The 19,109-nt window shown below is 53.5% G+C and overlaps 1 protein-coding gene across 13 annotated transcripts in view; it reads right to left on the reverse strand.

Moving 5' to 3' along the window:
• Positions 1 to 64: 64 nt before the first annotated feature.
• The window catches only part of EPHB6 (EPH receptor B6), a 62,454-nt gene continuing 43,409 nt past the window's right edge, over positions 65 to 19,109 (reverse strand). For 7 of the 13 annotated variants that reach the window (XM_085005191.1, XM_021078889.2, XM_085005192.1 and 4 more), the window contains 16 exons: positions 7,113 to 7,311; positions 6,768 to 6,832; positions 5,795 to 6,548; positions 4,949 to 5,104; positions 4,322 to 4,660; positions 4,113 to 4,237; positions 3,762 to 3,924; positions 3,437 to 3,551; positions 3,167 to 3,219; positions 2,848 to 2,967; positions 2,484 to 2,731; positions 2,053 to 2,226; positions 1,466 to 1,615; positions 744 to 937; positions 476 to 631; positions 65 to 377 (listed from right to left, as the gene is read on the reverse strand). In XM_085005191.1, coding sequence (XP_084861317.1) covers positions 269 to 377; positions 476 to 631; positions 744 to 937; positions 1,466 to 1,615; positions 2,053 to 2,226; positions 2,484 to 2,731; positions 2,848 to 2,967; positions 3,167 to 3,219; positions 3,437 to 3,551; positions 3,762 to 3,924; positions 4,113 to 4,237; positions 4,322 to 4,660; positions 4,949 to 5,104; positions 5,795 to 6,548; positions 6,768 to 6,832; positions 7,113 to 7,212 — 3,021 coding nt within the window. In that variant the 5' untranslated portion in view covers positions 7,213 to 7,311 and the 3' untranslated portion in view covers positions 65 to 268. Of the gene's footprint in view, positions 378 to 475; positions 632 to 743; positions 938 to 1,465; positions 1,616 to 2,052; positions 2,227 to 2,483; positions 2,732 to 2,847; positions 2,968 to 3,166; positions 3,220 to 3,436; positions 3,552 to 3,761; positions 3,925 to 4,112; positions 4,238 to 4,321; positions 4,661 to 4,948; positions 5,105 to 5,794; positions 6,549 to 6,767; positions 6,833 to 7,112; positions 7,312 to 7,456; positions 7,651 to 9,657; positions 9,763 to 15,015; positions 15,271 to 19,109 lie in introns of those variants that run through there. The other 6 variants (XM_085005196.1, XM_085005193.1, XM_021078890.2 and 3 more) reach the window with 6 other exon arrangements.

Below are 19,109 nucleotides of genomic sequence, written 5' to 3' on the forward strand. Positions count from 1 at the left end.
CAAGGCCTTCCCACCACGTTCGCTGTAGACGGAGGCCTCCCCACACGTCCGACTGGCCAACAAATCCCTTCTTTCCCTTTAATGGGGGGTGGGGGGCAGTGGAGGGGCAGAGGACCAGGCATGAGACGTCCCAGAGGTTGCTTAAGCGTGGCGGGCACCTCGCACAGAGGTCAAGGTGGAGACTGGCTCACGTCTCCCGTGTCCCTCCTTGGACCCAGTCCAGGACCGGGTCACAGGCATCGTCCATTCACAGCTGCCTGGCCGGGCGTCAGACCTCCACAGAGCCCGGTGGCCGCAGGTGCTGCTTCAGGAGCTGGATGTGGTGCAGCAGCTTCTTTTGGTGGCCGGCCAGGGTGATGCCCAGGGCAGGCAGGTCTCTGGGTGGGGAAGGAGCAGATCAAAGGGGGCCGGGATCCCCAAGATCCCAGGGCGGACCCGGGGCCTGGGCTCCCCTCCCCTGCCTCTCCCTGCTTACTCCAGGCTGAGCTGAGCCACTTCAGTGAAGGTGCAGAGGCCGGACTGGGAGAAGGTGTCCCGGTAGCACTCCAGGCCGATGGCCGAGAGCCAGGCCTGGGGGGAGTCCAGAGACGGAAAGTCCAGGGCCACGGGGTTCAGAAGGGCCTGGGAAGGTCTGAGGGGGAGGGGCAGGCAGGTCAAAGTCCCATCTTCACCCTAGCCGCCCCCACCTCCTGAGTTTGCTTTACCCTGGCCCTTCTCAGGCTTCTTAGTCCCAAGCTCCAGACCTGTCCCCGGGGCTCCCGCCAGCCTGCAGAGTGTCTGGCTTGCGGATCATCTTGTCAAATGCAGCCACCAGCTGGTCAAAGTGAGGTCGCTGGGTACGCTCCTTCTGCCAAGTGTCCAGCATGAGCAGGTGGAGTCCCGGCGGACAGCCTGGAGGCGGGGGCAGCCGGAACTCCTGCTCTATTGCATTTAGTACCTGGGGTTGAGAGGAAGAACGTGGTGCTACTGGAAGGGATTGTATTATAAGGGATCAGGTGGAGCATGAGTGTGGGGTGGGGAAGGAACTTAAAAATATGGAAAACAAGGAGTTCCCGTCGTGGCTCAGCGGTTAACGAATCTGACTAGGAACCATGAGGTTGTGGGTTCGATCCCTGCCCTTGCTCAGTTAACGACCCGGCGTTGCCGTGAGCTGTGCTGTAGGTCGCAGACAGGGCTCAGATCCCACGTTGCTGTGGCTCTGGCATAGGCTGGAGGATACAGCTCCGATTAGACCCCTAGCCTGGGAACCTCCATGTGCCGCAGGAATGACCCTAGAAAAGGCAAAAAGACAAAAAAAAAAAAAAAAAACCCAAAAACCAAAAATATGGAAAACAAGACCCACGAGATTTTAGAATGTGAACGCATCACAGAATGGAGGGCTTAGGATGTACGAGTCTGCAAGGTTGGTGGCAAGAGTTCTCTAGGGAAAGAGCAGTGGGGAATTAGTGTCTGGGTCAAAGCTCACCTCCTGGTCACTCATGTCCCAGTAGGGCCGTTCTCCATAACTCATCACTTCCCACATCACGATCCCAAAGCTCCAAACATCACTGGACGTTGTATATTTCCCGTGTGCAATGACCTCTGGGGCTGCCCAGCGAAGCATACAACTTGGGCCCTGAGGGGTGGGGTTGAGAGTGGCAATAGCAGTCATCAGAGTGGTGGTCAGGTTTACTGAGCAGCTACTACGTGCTCAGATGTATGTCAGGGGTTTCATATCAAGTACCTCGTTTAATCCCAAAATCACTCTGTCCCATAGATGACCTTACCTCCATTTAAGAGATGCAGAGGCCGAAGCACAGAGAATTACAATCTGTGCAACGCTACAGAGTTGGACCCTGTGGCTCTGACACTAGTCAGCATTAGGGAAGGGCAGGAGGTGGTTCTAGATGGTCTCCCACCCTCTCGGCCCCACTGTCCTGGGTCCCTGGAATCCCTCCATCACACAGGTGACCTCTGCCCCTTCAGACACTAAGATACACCACCTGGGGTATCCACCCACCCCAGGTTCCAGCTCAGGCCGAGGGATGTGGGGCCCCAAGGCTGCACTCTCACCTGAGGAGTGTGGCCAAGACGCGCCACTTTGCACACCAGGTGGCTGTTTACCAGCACGCTGTGGGCAGAGAGCGCGCGGTGGACGAAGGCAAAGCTGGACAGGTACTGCATGGCGGCGGCCACTCCACGCTGCATGGCCACCAGTTGCAGGCTGCTGAACTGGCCCTCCCGCTGCTGAGGGACAGGGGACAGAGGTCGGCAAAGGTTGGAGGACCCCGACACAGCAGAGCGCACACTGGTGCCAGATGGCGGGGTGGAGGTGGGGGTGGGGTGCTTCGAGGATCAGAACAGCCTGGGAATGAAGGATGAAGCCCCCTGGAGGTGGGGCAGGAGGGACCAAAGGCAGACAGCTCTGTCTCTGGGACAGCTGAGAACGGCCCACTTTCCCGGCACAAGCCCCCGGCCCCACGGAGCCGCCAGGCCCGACTGACCCTGAGGAAGCTGTCCAGGGGGCCCAGCTCCATGAGCTCGGTCAGCACCATGAGGGGCCGGCTCTTGGTGACCACGCCCTCCAGCCGCAGAATGTTGGGGTGCTGAAACTGGCCCAGCACCGCAGCCTGGCCTAGAAAGGTCATCTGGAGACTCTCAGCACCTCCGGTCCACAGGGCCTGGATGGCCACAGGCTGCTCCCGCCGGCCCCGGGGCTGCAGGCGGCCCCGGCGCACCTCCCCGAAGGAGCCTGGGAGAGCAGGTGGAGGCTGGGGAGCGTCCAGGAAGGACTCAAGGTGCCCCGCCCTGTTTAGGAGGGACCCTCCCAGGACCCCTCCCCGATTCCTCCCTCAGCTCCCGTGGTACCTGCTCCAATGACCTCCTCGATCTTGATATATGTGGGATCGATCTCCCGGGTGAATTCTCGGAGGGCCTGGCAGGGGTCCTCGTATGTGGAGGGGTCAATGTAGTACTTCACCCCGAGCCCTGCAGGTGCAGGGGGTCCATTATCAGGGGATGGGGCAGGGGCTGCCCACACACCTTGCGCATGCTCTCTCACTTCCGAAGGCGGTGCCCAGGAGCTGCCCTCAGCCCTGGGGGACTCAGCCTTGGTCTGGTATACTTCTGGCCCCGCCCCCATGCCCAGAGCCCCGCCCCCATGCCCAGAGCCCTGTCCCACCCCCACCTGGGCTGCTGTACTGCTGCAGCTGCTCCATGTAGCCAGTTCCACGCCTCTTCCTGAGGGACAGACCAGAGTCCTGGAGTGATCCTCCTGTCTCCTCCCTGGTCTGCTCCCACCATGTCCTGCCAGGGCTCAGTGGTGTGAGGGAGCCGGGCCCAGGGGCTGGGTGGTGGTGCAGGGCGTTCCTGGGGGGCTCTCTGCAGTGGACTCTGGGGCTGCCAAGGACTGGGGATCATGAGTACGTGGAGTTGAGCCATGGCAAGGGGGAGCTACCTCTGAAAGACGAGAGCCAGCACGGTGATGGCCGCCAGCAGAAGGAAGGCCAGGGCCCCCAGGATGGACCCGATCACCAAGGAGAGTCTCTCGGGAAGCTGGGTGGCCAGCTCACCTGGAAAACCAGCAGCCCAGAGTCACAGATGGGTTAAGCCCCCACGTGCCAGTGCAGCCATACACCTCCCCCACGCACCTACCCGCCACCCTCCCCACACAAAGCCCAAGGTCAAAGGGCAGCCACTCTGCTGTCTGGAGGATTTGGGGGGCAGGTTCAAGGCCTGGATGGTCTCTGGGCTCCTCCCATCCCATCTGGGTCTTCTCTCACCTTGAGGCAGTGTCTGGAAGTAGACCTTACCCCCGAAGGGGCCGTGGCCTGCAGCAGTCCGCGCCCGCACCTGGAAGCCATAGATGTGGCCGGGGCTCAGCTGGGTCACGGTGGCCGTGTTAGTCTCGCTGGTCAAGGTGAAGGAGCGGGATTCATCTTCTGCCTGGGGGTGACAGCCACTCACTCCCTGTCTGCTGCTGGGGCCCCTCTCACCCCAGCTCCCACCCACATTGCTCACAGCCCCCTGCTGCAGGGCTCCTAGGCACCTCTTCTGGCCCCCCACCTCCAGCCCCACCATGGGGGCACTTCTGGCTTCCACCAGCCCTGCCAGGCACCCTCTCTGCTCCTTACCTGGTCATAGTAGCGGAGCTGATAGTCCAGGATGTTCCCGTTGGTCTGGTCAGGCTGCGGCCAGGACACGGTGATGCTGTTGGCAGCCCGGCTCACCTGGTGCACCGCAGGGACTGCCGAGGGAACTGGCGTGGGGGGGATTAGCATGGGTTTCCAGGTTGGGGGGGGCGGTTCTGAGTGAGGGAAGCTTAGGGAAGGACAAGGCTCACCTGCGTGGCTGGTGCTCACGTTGATGGCTGTGGCCTGTGGAGGGTCTGGGCTGAGCTCCGACACCCCATTGACAGCCTGCACCTCCAAGATGTAGGGCACATGTGCCCGGAGCCCCCCGACTAGCACGCGGCTCTCGGTCAGGCCCCTCTGGCGGGGGTCGAAATGCACCTCATCCCTGCAGCGGCGACAAGGGCCCTTGCCTCCTGCTCCGCACTCCTTGCACACGACATTGAAGAGCAGGTCCCCTCGGCCCCCCAGCTCCTGAGGCAGGCGCCAGTGCAGCATGAGCGCTGAGCCCTGCACCTCGAACCACAGCTCCCGGGGAGCCGACGGAGGACCTGGGAAGTGCCGGCCGGTGGGGGGTGGGGCGAAGATGATCGGGGAAGGAAGGAGGGGCCAGAGGGGAGGAGAGAGGAAGCAGAGGCTCAGGTGGGATGGGAGAGGAAGGAGGTGGGCCAGGTGAGGGTGGGGTTGGAAAAGAGCAGCGGGGGAAGGGAAAGCAAGGGCACAGGAGAAAGACATCAGGGCAAAGGCAAACCGGCTGCACCTGTTGCCCTTAGGCTCCTCCCCCACTTCTGGCCCCACTCCCATCCCATTTCCACCCCTGGGGTGAGTGGGGGACTCACCAGTGCAGGCAGCCTCTGGAGGGTCGGAAGTGGCCCGGTAGAAGCCCTTCAGGCAGGGGCAGACAGGGGCTGCAGGGTCAGGGGCGTGGCTGCGGGCAGGGCATGGTGAGCAGGGGGCATTCGCAGCCGAGGCCTTGTAGGACCCCCCAGGGCAGGCTGAGGGGCAGAGGAGGGTAGAGGCCTCAGGCCCATGCTGCCCACCCCCTCCTGAGCCCCCCACCTTCCCGTCCTCCTTTCCTCCTGAGAGCCATCTTTTCTTCACTGCTCTCCTCCCTTTTTCCCTCCTTCAGGCAGAGATTACTTCTGCTGTTTTGCTGGGGCGGAATTGCATTTCCATTGATGGAAAAAGTGAGGTGTGGTGGAGGCTACAAGCAGGCCTAGCACCAGATGTAGATGCCTGGCTTGATTGCATAACCTCCCTCTGTAGAAGCCTCCAGCAGCCTCCACCCAGCAGCAGCTCCATTCTCTTTAGCTGTATGCATATCTTCCACCTGCCTCCAGGTCACCTGGCCCTGGGATGGTCCAGCCCAGCTAAATGGCAAAAATCAGACAAAGGACCCCATGCCAAGATAGCCCGGGAGTTTAAATTCCTCGTTTCCATTCCTTCTCAGGGTTGCAGCCCTAGGACCCCCTGTGATTGCCATGGAAGTTTCCAGAAGTTTCAGATGAGTGGATGAGAGCAAGTCTGTGTGCTTTAGGACCTAAATCTGGAGAAAAGAGGGGTCCTTTCCTAAAATAGCTTATTCCTGACCTTCTGGGAAAGAAATGACTTGTGGGCACTTCAGGAGAGGAACCTGAAGGTGGGGGCAGCGTCAAGTGCAAGGGAAGTGGGGGGGGGTGTCTCACCTTGGCACGCTTTGTCTCCGCGCACAGGCTGGTACCCTGGCTGGCAGCGGCAGCCCCCCACGGCTACCATCCATTTGCCCTCCCCGTTGCAGTGCAGTCTAGGGGGGCTGCCCCCTGCCTGGCCCCCTCCTCCATCCTCCTCTGGCTCGGCGTGAGCCACACAGGTGCCCATGGCTGCCACGAGGGAGGCGCCCCCGGCCCCACTGGCCTGTGTCTCCGGAAAGGAGGCAAAGGCGCGGAGCACTGAGGGGCAGGCGTAGGAGAAGAGCTTGACCGCCACGAGGGCCAGGCAGGCCCCCGTGTCCTGGAAGGCCACGTAGAAGCCGCGCTGGGTCAAGGGCCCGAAGCTCCGCTCTTTGACATTCAGCTGGAGCCCTGCCCGCGGTCCGGCCCCTCGGGGGTCCACCGCCCACGCCGAGGAGGCGGGGAAGCTCTCATCTGCCGCGATGGTGTCCACCTTGGTCCAGCGCTTGAGATGCCAGGCAGAGATGCTGTCCGGGCCATCGGGCTCCTCGGCCTGGCGGTAGTAAAGCGTGAAGGTCTCCCGGCAGGTGCCGCCAGCCACGCCCAGGCTGGAGCATGCCCGCACGGAGAAGTGCAGCCGGATGTGTGCCCTTTGGGCTCCTCTCCTTTCCACGAAGTGTGTCTGCAGCCAGTTGTCCTGCCCGGAGCCTGGAGGGGCGCCGGCCACGTGACATGCCTCGAAGGTCCGAGTCAGGCGGCGCTGATCATCCAGAACACTCACTTCATCCCACTGCAGGGAAGAGCACAGAAGGCATTGCGGGCTCTGGGCTGGGAGGCAGGGGCATGTCTCTTCCAGAGAAAGTTAGAATCGACACGCAAAACAGCTGAGAACATGCCGGAGGGCAGGCCTCTCAGCCCACCCATCTTGGGGTTTCTTTCCCCAACTCATGGCTCTAGGGAGCAGGGGAGGGGACAGGCCTTGGGCTCAGAATGAAAGAGGGACACTCACCCCCCCTGGTGGGTAGGTGAGCCAGCCAATCTCCGAAGTCTCTCCTGTGGTGTCCAGCAATACCTCTGCCCAGAGATAAGAAAGGGCATCCAGTGGCCAGGCCTTCTACCGGCACAGAGAACCCCACCCCATTTCCATTAGAGAAAAAAGAATTGCCCTCCCAGGGTCATTTAATTGACCAGCAGGAGCACAGCTGTCTGTCCAGAGCCTTTCTCTGAAACCTGCCCCCTTCCTTCCCACCTTTTGATGTCTCCACTCCTTCCTGCCTTTTTCTCTTTCCCACTTCCCACGTTGGCTGAGTCTCTGCCAGCAGGTGAGGGTTCTCTGGTCTCCTCACCCTCTTACCTTCTAGAGCCAGGACTGAGGACACCAGCACCAGCACCCACAGGCTGCACACCATGCCCGCCACTCCGCTCCCTGATGGGGCAGGCCCCTCAGCAGCCATGAGGTATCTTCAGGGCTTCCACCATTGCCCTGGCCACCACCCTGCTCCCAGGCGGGGCTGCTGCTTTGCAAGACTGAGGGTGGCAGCCACGCTTGCTTCCTAGGGAGACACGCAGGACCAGAAGAAACAAGTAGGAGGTGATTGTATTGCTTCAAAACCTGGCCCTGTGTCTCCCCTTAGAGCTTTCAAACTGCCCCAGCACCAACCACGGGCGGGGCCAGGAGGAAGCAGACTCTTGCCTGACCTACGTCAAGTCAGCCATCGTGGAGGGCCATGCGCCGGGTCGCTCCCCCTGCTATATCCTGCAGGCGACCCATCTGAGCATCTGTTTTTCATGCCCTCCCTCTTAGAGCACAGGGCCAATTTTCCCCTTTCTTCCAGAAGGCGCTATTCAAGTTCTTTCTCCATTTACTCTCCTCCCTTCCTCCTACAGCCACCCTGTATTGAAAGTCAGAAGATTCTTCTCGTTAAAAGCAGGCGAGTTAGAAGCAACTTCTTCCCTGGGGACACACGGTCCCCCCCTCCCCAACACCTCCCAACCCCCATCAGACTGGGACACTCTAGACATTTCAGAGAGCCAGTGAAGCGAGAGGGACTGCAGAAGGAGAGCTGTGGGCATGACGGGAGGGAGGGTGCCAGTGGAGATGCAAAGAACACAGGCGGAAAGATTCTGCTGGATAAAGGAGCCAGGACAGAGGGGGAAGAGCACCGCTGCAGAGGTCCCGCATCCCTACATTTCCCCAGCAAAGGTCCTCTCTCCACAAGGGGCACTTTTTCTTCTCTGGCTTTCAGAAAAATAAGTGTCTGCGGTATATACATGAAAAGATGCTCCCTAGTTTGCTCACAGCGAAAGGAAGGCATGTGCAAACAACAGTGCATGCCTTTTTCTCCTAGGAGGTTAATAATGCACTGGCTAGGAGAAAGTGTGAGAAGTAGGCTCCCCGATATTCACTGTGCTTATGGGTTCAAGTTGGCGTATCCTCTTAAAAGGACAGTTGGCAATATCTACCTGGGAGCTTTGCTTCTAAGAATGCGTCATTTAGAGGACCCTAGGCTTGGGTCCCTTTGCACAGATGTCTGAACAAGAATATTCACTGCTGCATTGTTTATAAAGGAAAAGACTCTAAAGTCACTGTTCATCAAAAGGATGGTGGTTAAAAATTCATGGCGCAAACTTAAAAAGGAATAAGGGTGAAGCAAATGAACTTATTTACAAAACAGAAACAGAAACAGACTCACAGGCTTCAACAACAAACTTAGGGTTACCAAAGGGGAAAGGTGGGGAGGGGGCACTAAATGAGGAGTCTGGGACTAAGATATAGACGCTACTATATGTAAAACAGATAATCAACCAGGACCTGCTGTATAGCACAGGGAACTCTACTCGATATTCTGTAATAACCTATATGGGAAAAGAACCTGAAAAAGAATGGATATATATGTATGCAGAGCTGAATCACTCTGTTGCACTCCTGAAACTCACATTGTAAATCAACTATACTCCCATACAAAATCAAAATTAAATCAAAAAAGGAATAAGGGCTAGTGTTTAGTTACTGACATGAAAATAATTCCTGGTGTTCCAGCTGTGGCACAACAGGTGTCTCTGCAGTGCCAGGACTCAGGTTCCATCCCCGGCCTGGCACAATGGGCCCAGGAACTTCATATGCCAAAGGGTGGCAAAAAAGAGAAAAAAAGAAAGAAAAAGAACTTAAGACAAAAATAATTAAAAAAAAAAAAAGAAAAGAATTCCCAAGTGAAATTACAATTGTCCACTGCAGAGCTGTATACAATATTCTCCTGACTGGTAACTTAAGAAGGATGTGCGTGTACGTAATACATATGGAAGGATCTTTACGAAAGGTAGACAAGACCTGGGGGAAAAGGTAGAGGGGGGAGGGCATGGGGCTAGTGCATTTACTCTCACTCTGTTCCCTTTAGTTTTTTTTTTTAGGTCCGAACCCGCAGCATATGGAGGTTCCCAGGCTAGGGGTTGCATCAGAGCTGCAGCTGCTGGCCACAGCCACAGCCACGCCAGATCTGAGCCACATCGGCGACCTAATCCATGGCTTATGGCAACACCAGATCCTTAACCCCCTGAGCGAGGCCAGGGATCGAACCTGTGTCCGCATGGAGGCTGGTCAGATTCATTTCTCCTGAGCCATGATGGGAACTCCCCCTTTAGTTTTTATATTTAAAAATCTTGAATATGTATTATTTTTCAATGAAATCATTAATATCTCATTTAAATCTGTAAATAATAGCTGTTTAGTAAAATGAATCAAAATAGTGTCATGTCCTCAAAATGATCTATCGGGACTGTATGATAAGCTACCCCTTTATATAAAACACTTCTGCGCCTTTAGAAGCACAGCACTGCAGCTCACGTGACCAGGAGCCATGGCTGCCTCCAGGGGGTCACGGTGAAGACAAAGGGGCTCAGACCTTGTTTGTTGGTCTAAGATTAGTGATGAGCTATCTCTGTCCTCGTGACCGAGTCTCAAAAGTCCCCAAGTTGCAATGGACAAGAGCAGTCGATGCCATTTATTTCTGCTGGGAAGAAAACAAAAGGCACATCACTCAAAAGACAAGAGATTGAAAGTTTTTTTAAAAGCCAGTTGGAAGTTAGAAGCTAAAAATTATACATTTCACAATGAAGCTGAAACCAAACTATTAAACTATATTTCACTTTGATAATCATGATTCGATTCCTACTAATCTACTTTTCGTTCTGACAATGCTGGCTGTGCTGCAAGATAAAGCCTTCAGTGTTATCTCCACGTGGTTCTCATGAAAAGACACCATTTCTACATCCGCATGGGCTGGCATGCATCGGATATCTGCCAACTAGCCACTGAAATCTACCTTTCATGCTTCTAGAACCCTATTTACGAGAGTTCAACAGAGAGCAGACAAGGAAGCAGCTTTGCCAAATCTTCACATTGTACCCCCTTAAACTTACACAATATCATGTCAATTGTATCTCAATAAAGCTGGAGCTGGGGGGGAGAAGCATTTTCATATAGCGGATTATCCCTAAGAAACAGAGTTCTTTGCAAATTCTGTCCCCAGTGCTACCAGACTCATTCCCAGATCAAATCTATGTTTCAAAGAACAGGGAGATGGTGAAATAAAAACCATGGCCCCGTTAACAGTGGCTGCTTAAGAAACATGCTAAGGTAATTCACCTTGTAGGTACACCCCTCAAACTCTCAATGGCTCAACATGCTTGACACACTAGTGCAGAACAGATTCTGTCCAGAGTCACAGAGCCTTTTGGAATGCTATTATCCAGAACTGAAGATGCCAGCAAAACTCTTAAAACAATGAAGGCTGGTATACCATTTGCCCAGCAGATATTCTTTAGAACAGCCTCTTTCAGGCAGGACATGGATGAATTCTGGAATCTGTACAAAGAAGAAACTCTAAGAACTGTTATCTTCCCAAACGTCTAACTAGACAAATAACCATAGGGAAGGAATAATGAACATTTTTGGTACATCCCAGCGAATTTTTTTTCGAGAGACAGAGAAAGGTAAGAGGAAAAGATGCACTGCAGATCATATCAGCTGTGTAATATGGAACATTCCGGAAGATGAATGGCAAAGCATTTGCTCTGATGACCCACAATACAAGTGACACAGTGGCTTGTGGCTACAACAGGGTGCGCGTGCATCGCCTGAGTATTGCCCCTTGATGACGACATGAAGCTGGCCTGTCTCCAGAAGGTCCAGAAAAGAACAAAAGCAATTAAAAACATGTTAAAGTCATCCCGCTGCTGTCAACAAGAGGAATCAGGAAACTAAGAACGCAATGGAGACCACAGGTAATTTTTTGAAATTGTCTTAAGAACAAAAAGATATTCACTGAAAAGAAATGGATGAGGATCTTCAAGGGCCCAGAAAGGTACTTGTGCTGTTTGTTGAGAACCTCTTTTAGATTTGGCTCCAGAAGACAAAGGTGATAAACAGGTTTCTTTAGAAAAAAAAAAAATTATTGCTGAATGAGACCAGGAAGCGAGGTCAGTTCTTGCATATCAAACAAACCAGATAAATCCAAGTCTTTTATTCTTTAATATATAAAAAGAAACTGAGTGTACCTCTGGGACAAGGATAAAAATAAGGATAGAGGGAACTTTATTAAGATAGGGAAGAAATTGCTGTCAACTAATTCCTACCACTGCAGATTCTTTTGAAATAAGATCCAAAGGCAAAAATATAAGGGACAAGAACATGCAGCTCCATCACATGCCTGGAATACAAAACAAGCAGGAACTCAGAACCTGATTTTCAAAGGTGCCTTCAATGGCTGAAGCCTAGGACGTCTTTCCACATTTGGTCCAGGAGTGCGCCCTGGGAACAGCCAATCACATCTCTGCTGCCACACAGAGGGAGACAGGCCAGGCCTTTTACCCTCCTCCCTGTGGCCGGCTTGAGATGCCTTGTCTTCTCCAGCTCATAAAAGGAATCAGTCAGAGTTTAGAATCCTCTGACCCCTGAAAAAGCAGAAAACTTACCTCAATCAGGAAAATAGTCACATTTCGGATGTGTGCATGGTTTTAAAAATATAAAGCAACAGAAGCAGCAGAGATGTGAATGTTCAATGATAGCTCAGAAAATGACACTGATGAGGCGAAGTTTCACATGATAAAAACTGCAGGCTATGGCCAGATTTTTTTTTTTTTCCTCAACTCCTTTTTCTGGTTATATCATTGTATGTCTTTTTGATACAGCAGTGACACTACATCCACAAGCTTGCTACATTTCTGTAATTTACAAAAGCATGACAGTTTCATAGGCATTGGGACTGTATTTTGCTTTCACAAACTGGCAAAGATTAAAGATGTGTAGACTCTTCGCGTATAAATCATAGCTTATGAGTTCTGTTTTCTATAAAAATGAGAGGTTTAAAAATAAATGAGTATATCTGTAAGAATTGAAAAAGTTAACTGTGCTCAAATTAAAATGCTTAACATGATAATTTATGAACAAGCCAAGCTGCCTTACATATAATTTATGCACCTCGAGTCACAAAGCGGATTTTTAAAAATTAAATAACAAAAGCCAAATAAACCTAGAGGAAGGACTGGCAAAAGATATAATGGCCCATTAAGATTGGTTACTGTAGGAGGCAGAAATGGAGGATGGGGGGAAGTTATTAACTTTGTCTCATACATACTTAAATTGTTTCTCTTGTTGCAATGAGCATATCTTATTTGTATAATTAAAACAAAATCTCATAATTAAAATGTAAATGGAAAAATGGAAAATATTCATAAAACCTAGGCAGCATGGTTACATTGTATCCTCTGCCCTGCCTTTCCCCATCCCCATCTTTCCCTCTGGGTTTCAAAATATCTAGAAATTTTCATCTACAAGAAGAAAGCAGAGTGGAGAGGCAGGAGGACCTGGGAATAAACGAGTGAAATCATGTCAACAATAAAAGCAGAATAACTTTTATTCCTAGATAGTCTTTAAGCTTCTCTCCCGAGAAGTTCAAAGTGTCCCACTGATAACACCATGCTTCTCTTATGTGATGTCAAGCAAAGGCCTGCAACTTCAAAGACGGGGAGCAGAGAGAGTTACACACTTAGAACCTGCACGGGGCTTCACTGCAAACTGAGCCCAGGCAGGGAGGCAGAGCAGCCTGCGGGGGCCTGGCAAAGGGGCTGGTGGTTTTAAGTGTCGGGTGTGTCTGGTGTGGTTGCTGAGCTGGTGATCACACCTGTTAGCCACAAGGTCAGCGTGGGAGGGGTCAGCATCACAGGCCCTGTGTCCTCTGTCCTGTTCTGCAGCTGCTAAAGGCCCAGGAAATTCCATTATAATCCTTGCTTAGCTTAATGCCGCAGGCTCTGCCCTCTAAACCCCACCCTGGACACAGTCTCGGTAGCTCTCTCTTCAAGCGCTGGCCACCTGCCTTGAAAAGGATGCCCATGGCCTTTAAGGAGGCATCCAGAGCAGACAGTGAGGAGGTGGCTTTCCTCCAGTGCTTCTGCCTTGGCTGGAGAAGCCAATTTGTGGATTACCTAACAGAGGACAGTCCTGAGTCCCTGGAGGCCTCCAGCCTCTGAGAATGTCCCCCAGAGCACGCAGAGGCACACAAATGTGCCTCCCACTCCCCGGCTGACTGTGGAGCTGGGAGAGGCTTTTAAGATGCAGGCAGTGTCTGGATCTAGCCAGACAGCCACTTAGAATGAGCCACTCTGGCTGTGCACTAGCAGAGGACAGGCCTGGCTCTGGAAAAGGGCATAAGGAAGGGTGCTGGGGTAGTGGGTGCATGTGCAGGAAAGACGAGGAAGTGGAGGATTGTGGAAGAAAGCCCACGAGTGCCAGGACCAGTGCCTGTGAGAGCAAGTGTGTAAGGGAGGGTGCATGAGGTGAGACAGGTGTGGAGCAAGAGAGTGCGTGCTGGGGTGCATGTGACAGCAGGCGCATCCATGCAGGTCCCTAGTGGTCCTCATGCTGGTGGCAGATGCCCACGCGTCCTCCTCCCTCACCCTGGGTCTGTCCCTACTCCACCCCTAGTCAGGCTGGGAACCACGCTCCGCCCTGGGAGGTCCTTCTGCAGAAACACCTGGGCTGGGAGAGGGGGAAACCTCAGGCTCAAAGCCCCATAACACCAGCCTCCCCCTTCCACCTAGTGAGGAGTGTGGTGGGGACACAGGGCCAAGCTCAGGAGACGGAGATGAGCTGGGAGAGCAGCCGGCCCTTCCACACTCAGCCCATCACCGCCTGTTGCTCCCCAGTATTCTAACGACAGAGCGGCCATGGCCAGCCATCTTCTTGCACCCAGAACGAACCAACAGACTCCACAGGCGTCCTCTTTCCCAGACCTGAGTACACAGGAGCCATCGCCCTAGTCTTCCTGCAACAAAAAAGGTCCAGTGGCCTCCAAGAGCCTAGAGGCCCCTCTGAAGAGTACCTGGCAACTCTCAACACCCCGGCGTCCAGGATCTGGGCAGTTTCCCTGGCTGCCTAAATCCCACAGCTTTTTTTCCCACTGAACCAGCATCTCTTCTTCTAGAGCCTGAGTCAAGTTCCCTGGCAGGAGAGGGCCTGGGGTGAACTGATTGGGAACAGGCCCAGCCGCTTCTCTCCATGGGCACTGCCAGGGACATTACAACATCGGCTATGCTGGGCTGGTGCCAGCTCCCCTAGGGATGGGAGGAGAGAGGGTGCCAGACAGCCAAGAATGGTGGGTGGGGGTGTCGGGCAGGCAGGGCCAAGCACCCAGATGTAAAGACAGGGGGTGGAGTTGGGGCAGCAACCAGCAGCAGACTTTTGGCTTCAAGTTGGGGCTCAGGGCTGGGGAGCAGGAACTGGGAGCATCCCCTGATGGAGGTGGGGGAGCTGGGGGCAGGTGTGCACCCACCTCCTGGCTCCTCCCAGCTCCACCGGGATTGGAGAGATGCCACTGGAGTCAGAGGGGTGGGCAATCCTCTTGGGAAGGCTGGGAGCCCAGCCTCCGCGAGGACCCTAGTTCAGGACCCCCTATATCAGCGCCAACGGAGTGTCTCTGGAAACACAGTGGGGGGGGGGTGGGAGCGCAGGGTAATGGGGGTGTCACTGACGGCTGGTCACAGGCATGAATGCGGTGGGAGCTAGGTTGGGCAGTTCCGTCCGCACCCCTCACAGACCTCGATCTCGCGTTGGGTTGGGGGATATGAAACACTCCCCAACAAGGACCCCCAGATCTGCAAAGGCCCTGTCTGGAGGGCCGCTCTACTTCTGCAAAGCTTAATCCCTCTGTCCCCAGGCACGCCGACCCCCGGCCCTCCACGCCGCCTGCGACCCCAGGGCTCACCTTCGCGCCGACCTCAGGCTCCGCAGGTCTGCGCCCCCCGAGGCCCCGCGCCGGAGCGGCGGCTCCCGGTGGTCGCCGGGCGCTACCCGCGTCTTCGCTCGGGTGCCGGGATCTCGCACCCCGCAGCCGGGGTCCTCGCGGTCTGGGCGGCAGGCGGCAGAGACTGCTCCGGAGGCGGGGCGCGCGGGGGTTCGTGCGGGGCCCGCGTCGCGCCCGCCGTCGCCGCGCCGGGTCGCGGGTCCTGCCGCCCGCTCCTCGGCTCCCGTGCGGCGGCTGGAGCGAGCGCAGCCCGGCCCGCCCCCTCCGCGTCCCTCCCCGCCCGGCCCGCCCCTCTCCGGCCCCTTCGGCCGCCCTCCCTTTCCCCTCTTCCGGGGAGCCAAGCCCGCCCTCCCGGCCTCGGCGGCGAGTGCGCGGCCCCCGCTCCGCGGGCCCGGCGCGCCAGGGAGAGCGGGGTGGCGGCGCGGGGCTCGCCTGGGGCCCGCCCGTGCGCCGGGCAGGGGACGTGGGCGCGGAGGACGGCGCGCGTGCGGGGCCTGGGGGAGCCGTGTCGAAAGCCCCCCGGGCGGGCGCGGGCCCCGGCACCGGGAGAGCGGCGCAGCTCTTTCTGGCCAGCGGCTGGTGCCCAGGACCAAGCAGGGACACCCGCGCGCCCTCGCCTCTCCTGTTTTTCTGCTTCAACTCTAGGAACTAAACCCACCGTTTTAGTTCCTACTCAGATTTGAACTAAGGTGGGCGTGAGCTGAGAAAAAGAGAAAAGAGAAAAGATAAGGGGGTGGAGGGAAAGACAAACTGAGAAATCTGGAGGGTGCGGGGGTGGGATGGGGGTGGATAGGCACCCGAGGCAGGAAAGTGGCTCTGATGGAGGCTTAAACTCTTCTCAGCGCTTGTGACCCCGGATCTTGCCCACTATTGGGACTGACCACCCTCCCTCCCTCCATCCCCCCCAAGGACAAGAAGCCTAGGTCTGAAACGGCAAGTCCTGAGGTCGGTGCCAGGCGCTTACACTGCTCCGGCAAGTCGCTGAACCCCTGGGTGCCTCCTCCCTGCCCGCTCCCCAGAGGGAGCCAACCCACACGGGTGGGAGGCGGTGGGAGGAACTCGCAGCGGGTGCCTGGAAGTGTTAAGGAACGGAGGGGACACCGCGAGGGGGAAAAATATATATATTTCCGCCCACCTCCTCTCAAAGCCGGGACAGGATTGGGGGGTCTATTGTTCCTGTCCTACCAGTGCTGAGCTGAGGCTTTCCCGCGAAGTATTGCTACCACCTGCTGGCTCTTTCCAGGATCACAGGCAAGGGGGTGGGTGGGAGGGAAGAATCTGGCCTCCCTCACCTCCAACTCCCCTGTCCCACCTCATTCCTGGCCTTCTTCCTTTCTTCGAGACGTCTGTATTAAACCACTAGCTGCAAGTGGGCTGGTCAAACACAGCACTTAAGGAGCATCAGAAACTAGGTAACATTATGAACGAGGTCCATGAGAAGCAAAGCACAAGAAGCCAAACAAGGCAACTCATTGCAAGCACCTGGGAGAAACAGGCTCTAATGAATTGGCCGAATGAGCCATGTGGAGAACCGACAAGGCAACTCAACGAGCCCCCACTGGGCAAAGGGGTTGTTAACTCTCAGGTCAATTAATAAGCCTAATGATGCTGAGGAATTCTGCATTTGGACATGGAGATAATAAGTCCACTTACATGGATGATTTGTTTCTTCCTTTTGCTCTGAAACTCAGTGGTAGAGAATTGCCTTCCTTTCCAAATCAGTTCTCTCCAAGGCCTTGAAAAGCTTTTCCAAGAAACCTGACTTTATAATGTATGCAGTATTATGTAACTCATGATACAGTAACAATTTGACTGATTGTCAAAAAGTGATGGGTATATTGGAAACTTTTTTAAAGAGCATATAATTATATTACGTTAAAAATAAAGACATAAATCAAACAAAAACATAGAAGTGACTTTATAAAATGTGGAAATTCCAGTAGTAACCCGCAATCCCTTAGGTATTGATGTTATAGGAAAAATATCTCTATTACTTTTTACTGTCTGTCATCTCCTTCTCTCTCTCTCTGCCATGCCCATGGGAAGTTCCCAGGCCAGGGATCAAATCCACACCACAGCAGTGACAACACCAGATCTTACCACTACGCCACCAGGGAACGCTGTATCTCATTGTTTATATTGCCCAATAGGTGCCTATAATATGAAATTAAGTTTTTTCTTTTCTCAATAAAATTTGAGAGGCATCCAGTCATCAAGGGAAGCTCCATTGTACTCCATTGCACATTTAAAGAGGTTTGAATGTGTGATGACAATTGACCTGGATCATAATTTTTGTGTTATCCAACAATTTTAAAAGCAGGTGATAGCACAGAATTCACGGTTAACTTATGCTGCCATCTGCAGCTATTAAAAAGCAAAGTAATAAATTCCTTCTTAAAGCTGGACATAAATCTTTTCTACAATGCGTTCAGTGCCTGGCACACATTAGGCGCTTAGAAGTGTTTTAGAATGAGTGGATAAAAATAATATTTAAATTTGCTCTGTGCTGAAGGGCAGGACCTAAGAAAGCCTGAGTCTCACAGAATTCATTATCTTGGGACACAGCTATCTACAGTGTAAACTTGGAGCCAAAGGAAGGTCCTAAGTGGAAAACTCCAGTTGGTTTAGGATGGCTTTTTGATTGGTTCTGTCTGTTTTGCTGTTGTTTTTTTCCTCCGTTTTTGCCTCCTTCTTGGGCTTTTCTCTCTTCAACATCTAACACTCCCCAAGGATGTGCAGTTTTCTTCTTTCTTATTTCCCTTTAGGACGGCTCATGCAAGCTGGTGTTATTATAAACAAAGAGCTTTATAAGTAATTTCAGTGATAAGAATTCTGGGAAAAAGCAATAAAGGAACTGGCTGAGCTGCCCAGATCTCTTATTCCAAGACATGAGTTATAGCCCCAGGTGCACAATTTCACAGGGTCCCAGGCATTTCCCTGAACCATCTCCAGACCCTATGGCCCCCTAAGTGCAATCTTCCCCAAAGCTGGAGCCTGGTCTCCAAACATTTTGCCCAGGAGATGTGTCAAAAGCCCAATTTCTACAACTATTTTTTTTTTCCCTATTTAGAAACTTCTAGAGTAAACCCATAGTACTGGTTTATTTGAAAGACAAACCTAGTTTGCAGGTGATCTGTCTACCAGTGGTGATTGATAAACCTGAATAGTCCTTGGATATGAGTGATCTACAAAATTTACCCACCAGAGTCTTACACTTGGGCATTGCTTTAACCAGGTAATAGTAAAAAGATATTTGAAGGCATCAGCGCATAGAGGGAAAAAGAAAAGCTCTTCTCTCCTAACAGGATGCTCAATCAGTTAGAGACTGACATTAGCTACACGTAAGAGGAAAGTTCTAAACCAGCAGTTTAGACAAATCAAGGAATCCAGAAATGTGTGGACATCCCAGGTCAAAGACTTAGGTTTTTGCCCCTCCATCTTTGGGGTGAGGCCTTGTTCTCAAATCTCAGCACATGAGCCAGCGACCCAGTAAGAATGCTCCACTCACTGACTTTTCCTTATATATTATTGGCCAGGAGCGTGTCACCTGAGACACCCTACGTGCCAGGGACAGGGGAGTGCATGTGCCCCAAATAAAATTAAAGTCCTGGGAGTTCCCTGGTGGCCTCGCCAGTTAAGGACCTGGCTTTGTCACTACTGTAGTGTGGGTTCCATCCCTAGCCTGGGACCTTCTGAATGCCATGGGCACATCCAAAAAAAGAAAAAAAATTCTGTTATTGGTAGAGGAGGAGATAAAGAATATTAAAGAATATTAGGCAACCAACAGTCTCTATCAGAAATGAGGGAAAATTATCCCACTGATCTACTTTTCCTTTCAGTCTATGAAGATGGAGGCTTTTCATAGGATAACAGTGCAGCCCCACTCCCCTCCCCCAGGTCATCCCCTTTAAAACATAGTTTTAATGTTCAAAGATGATTTCTAAGAAGTTAGTGGAGTGACTTGAAATACTAGAAGCCTCCTCTCACTAGAGTAACTATGACACCATCTCAAAAGAAAAATCACTCCTCTGCTGTCACTCATATAAACAATGAAT

The sequence above is a fragment of the Sus scrofa genome, chromosome 18, assembly GCF_054392235.1.
Source record: "Sus scrofa isolate SSC_HxYL_T2T_F1_AM1 chromosome 18, Sscrofa_HxYL_maternal_Yorkshire_Landrace_v2.0, whole genome shotgun sequence".
NCBI lineage: Eukaryota > Metazoa > Chordata > Mammalia > Artiodactyla > Suidae > Sus > Sus scrofa.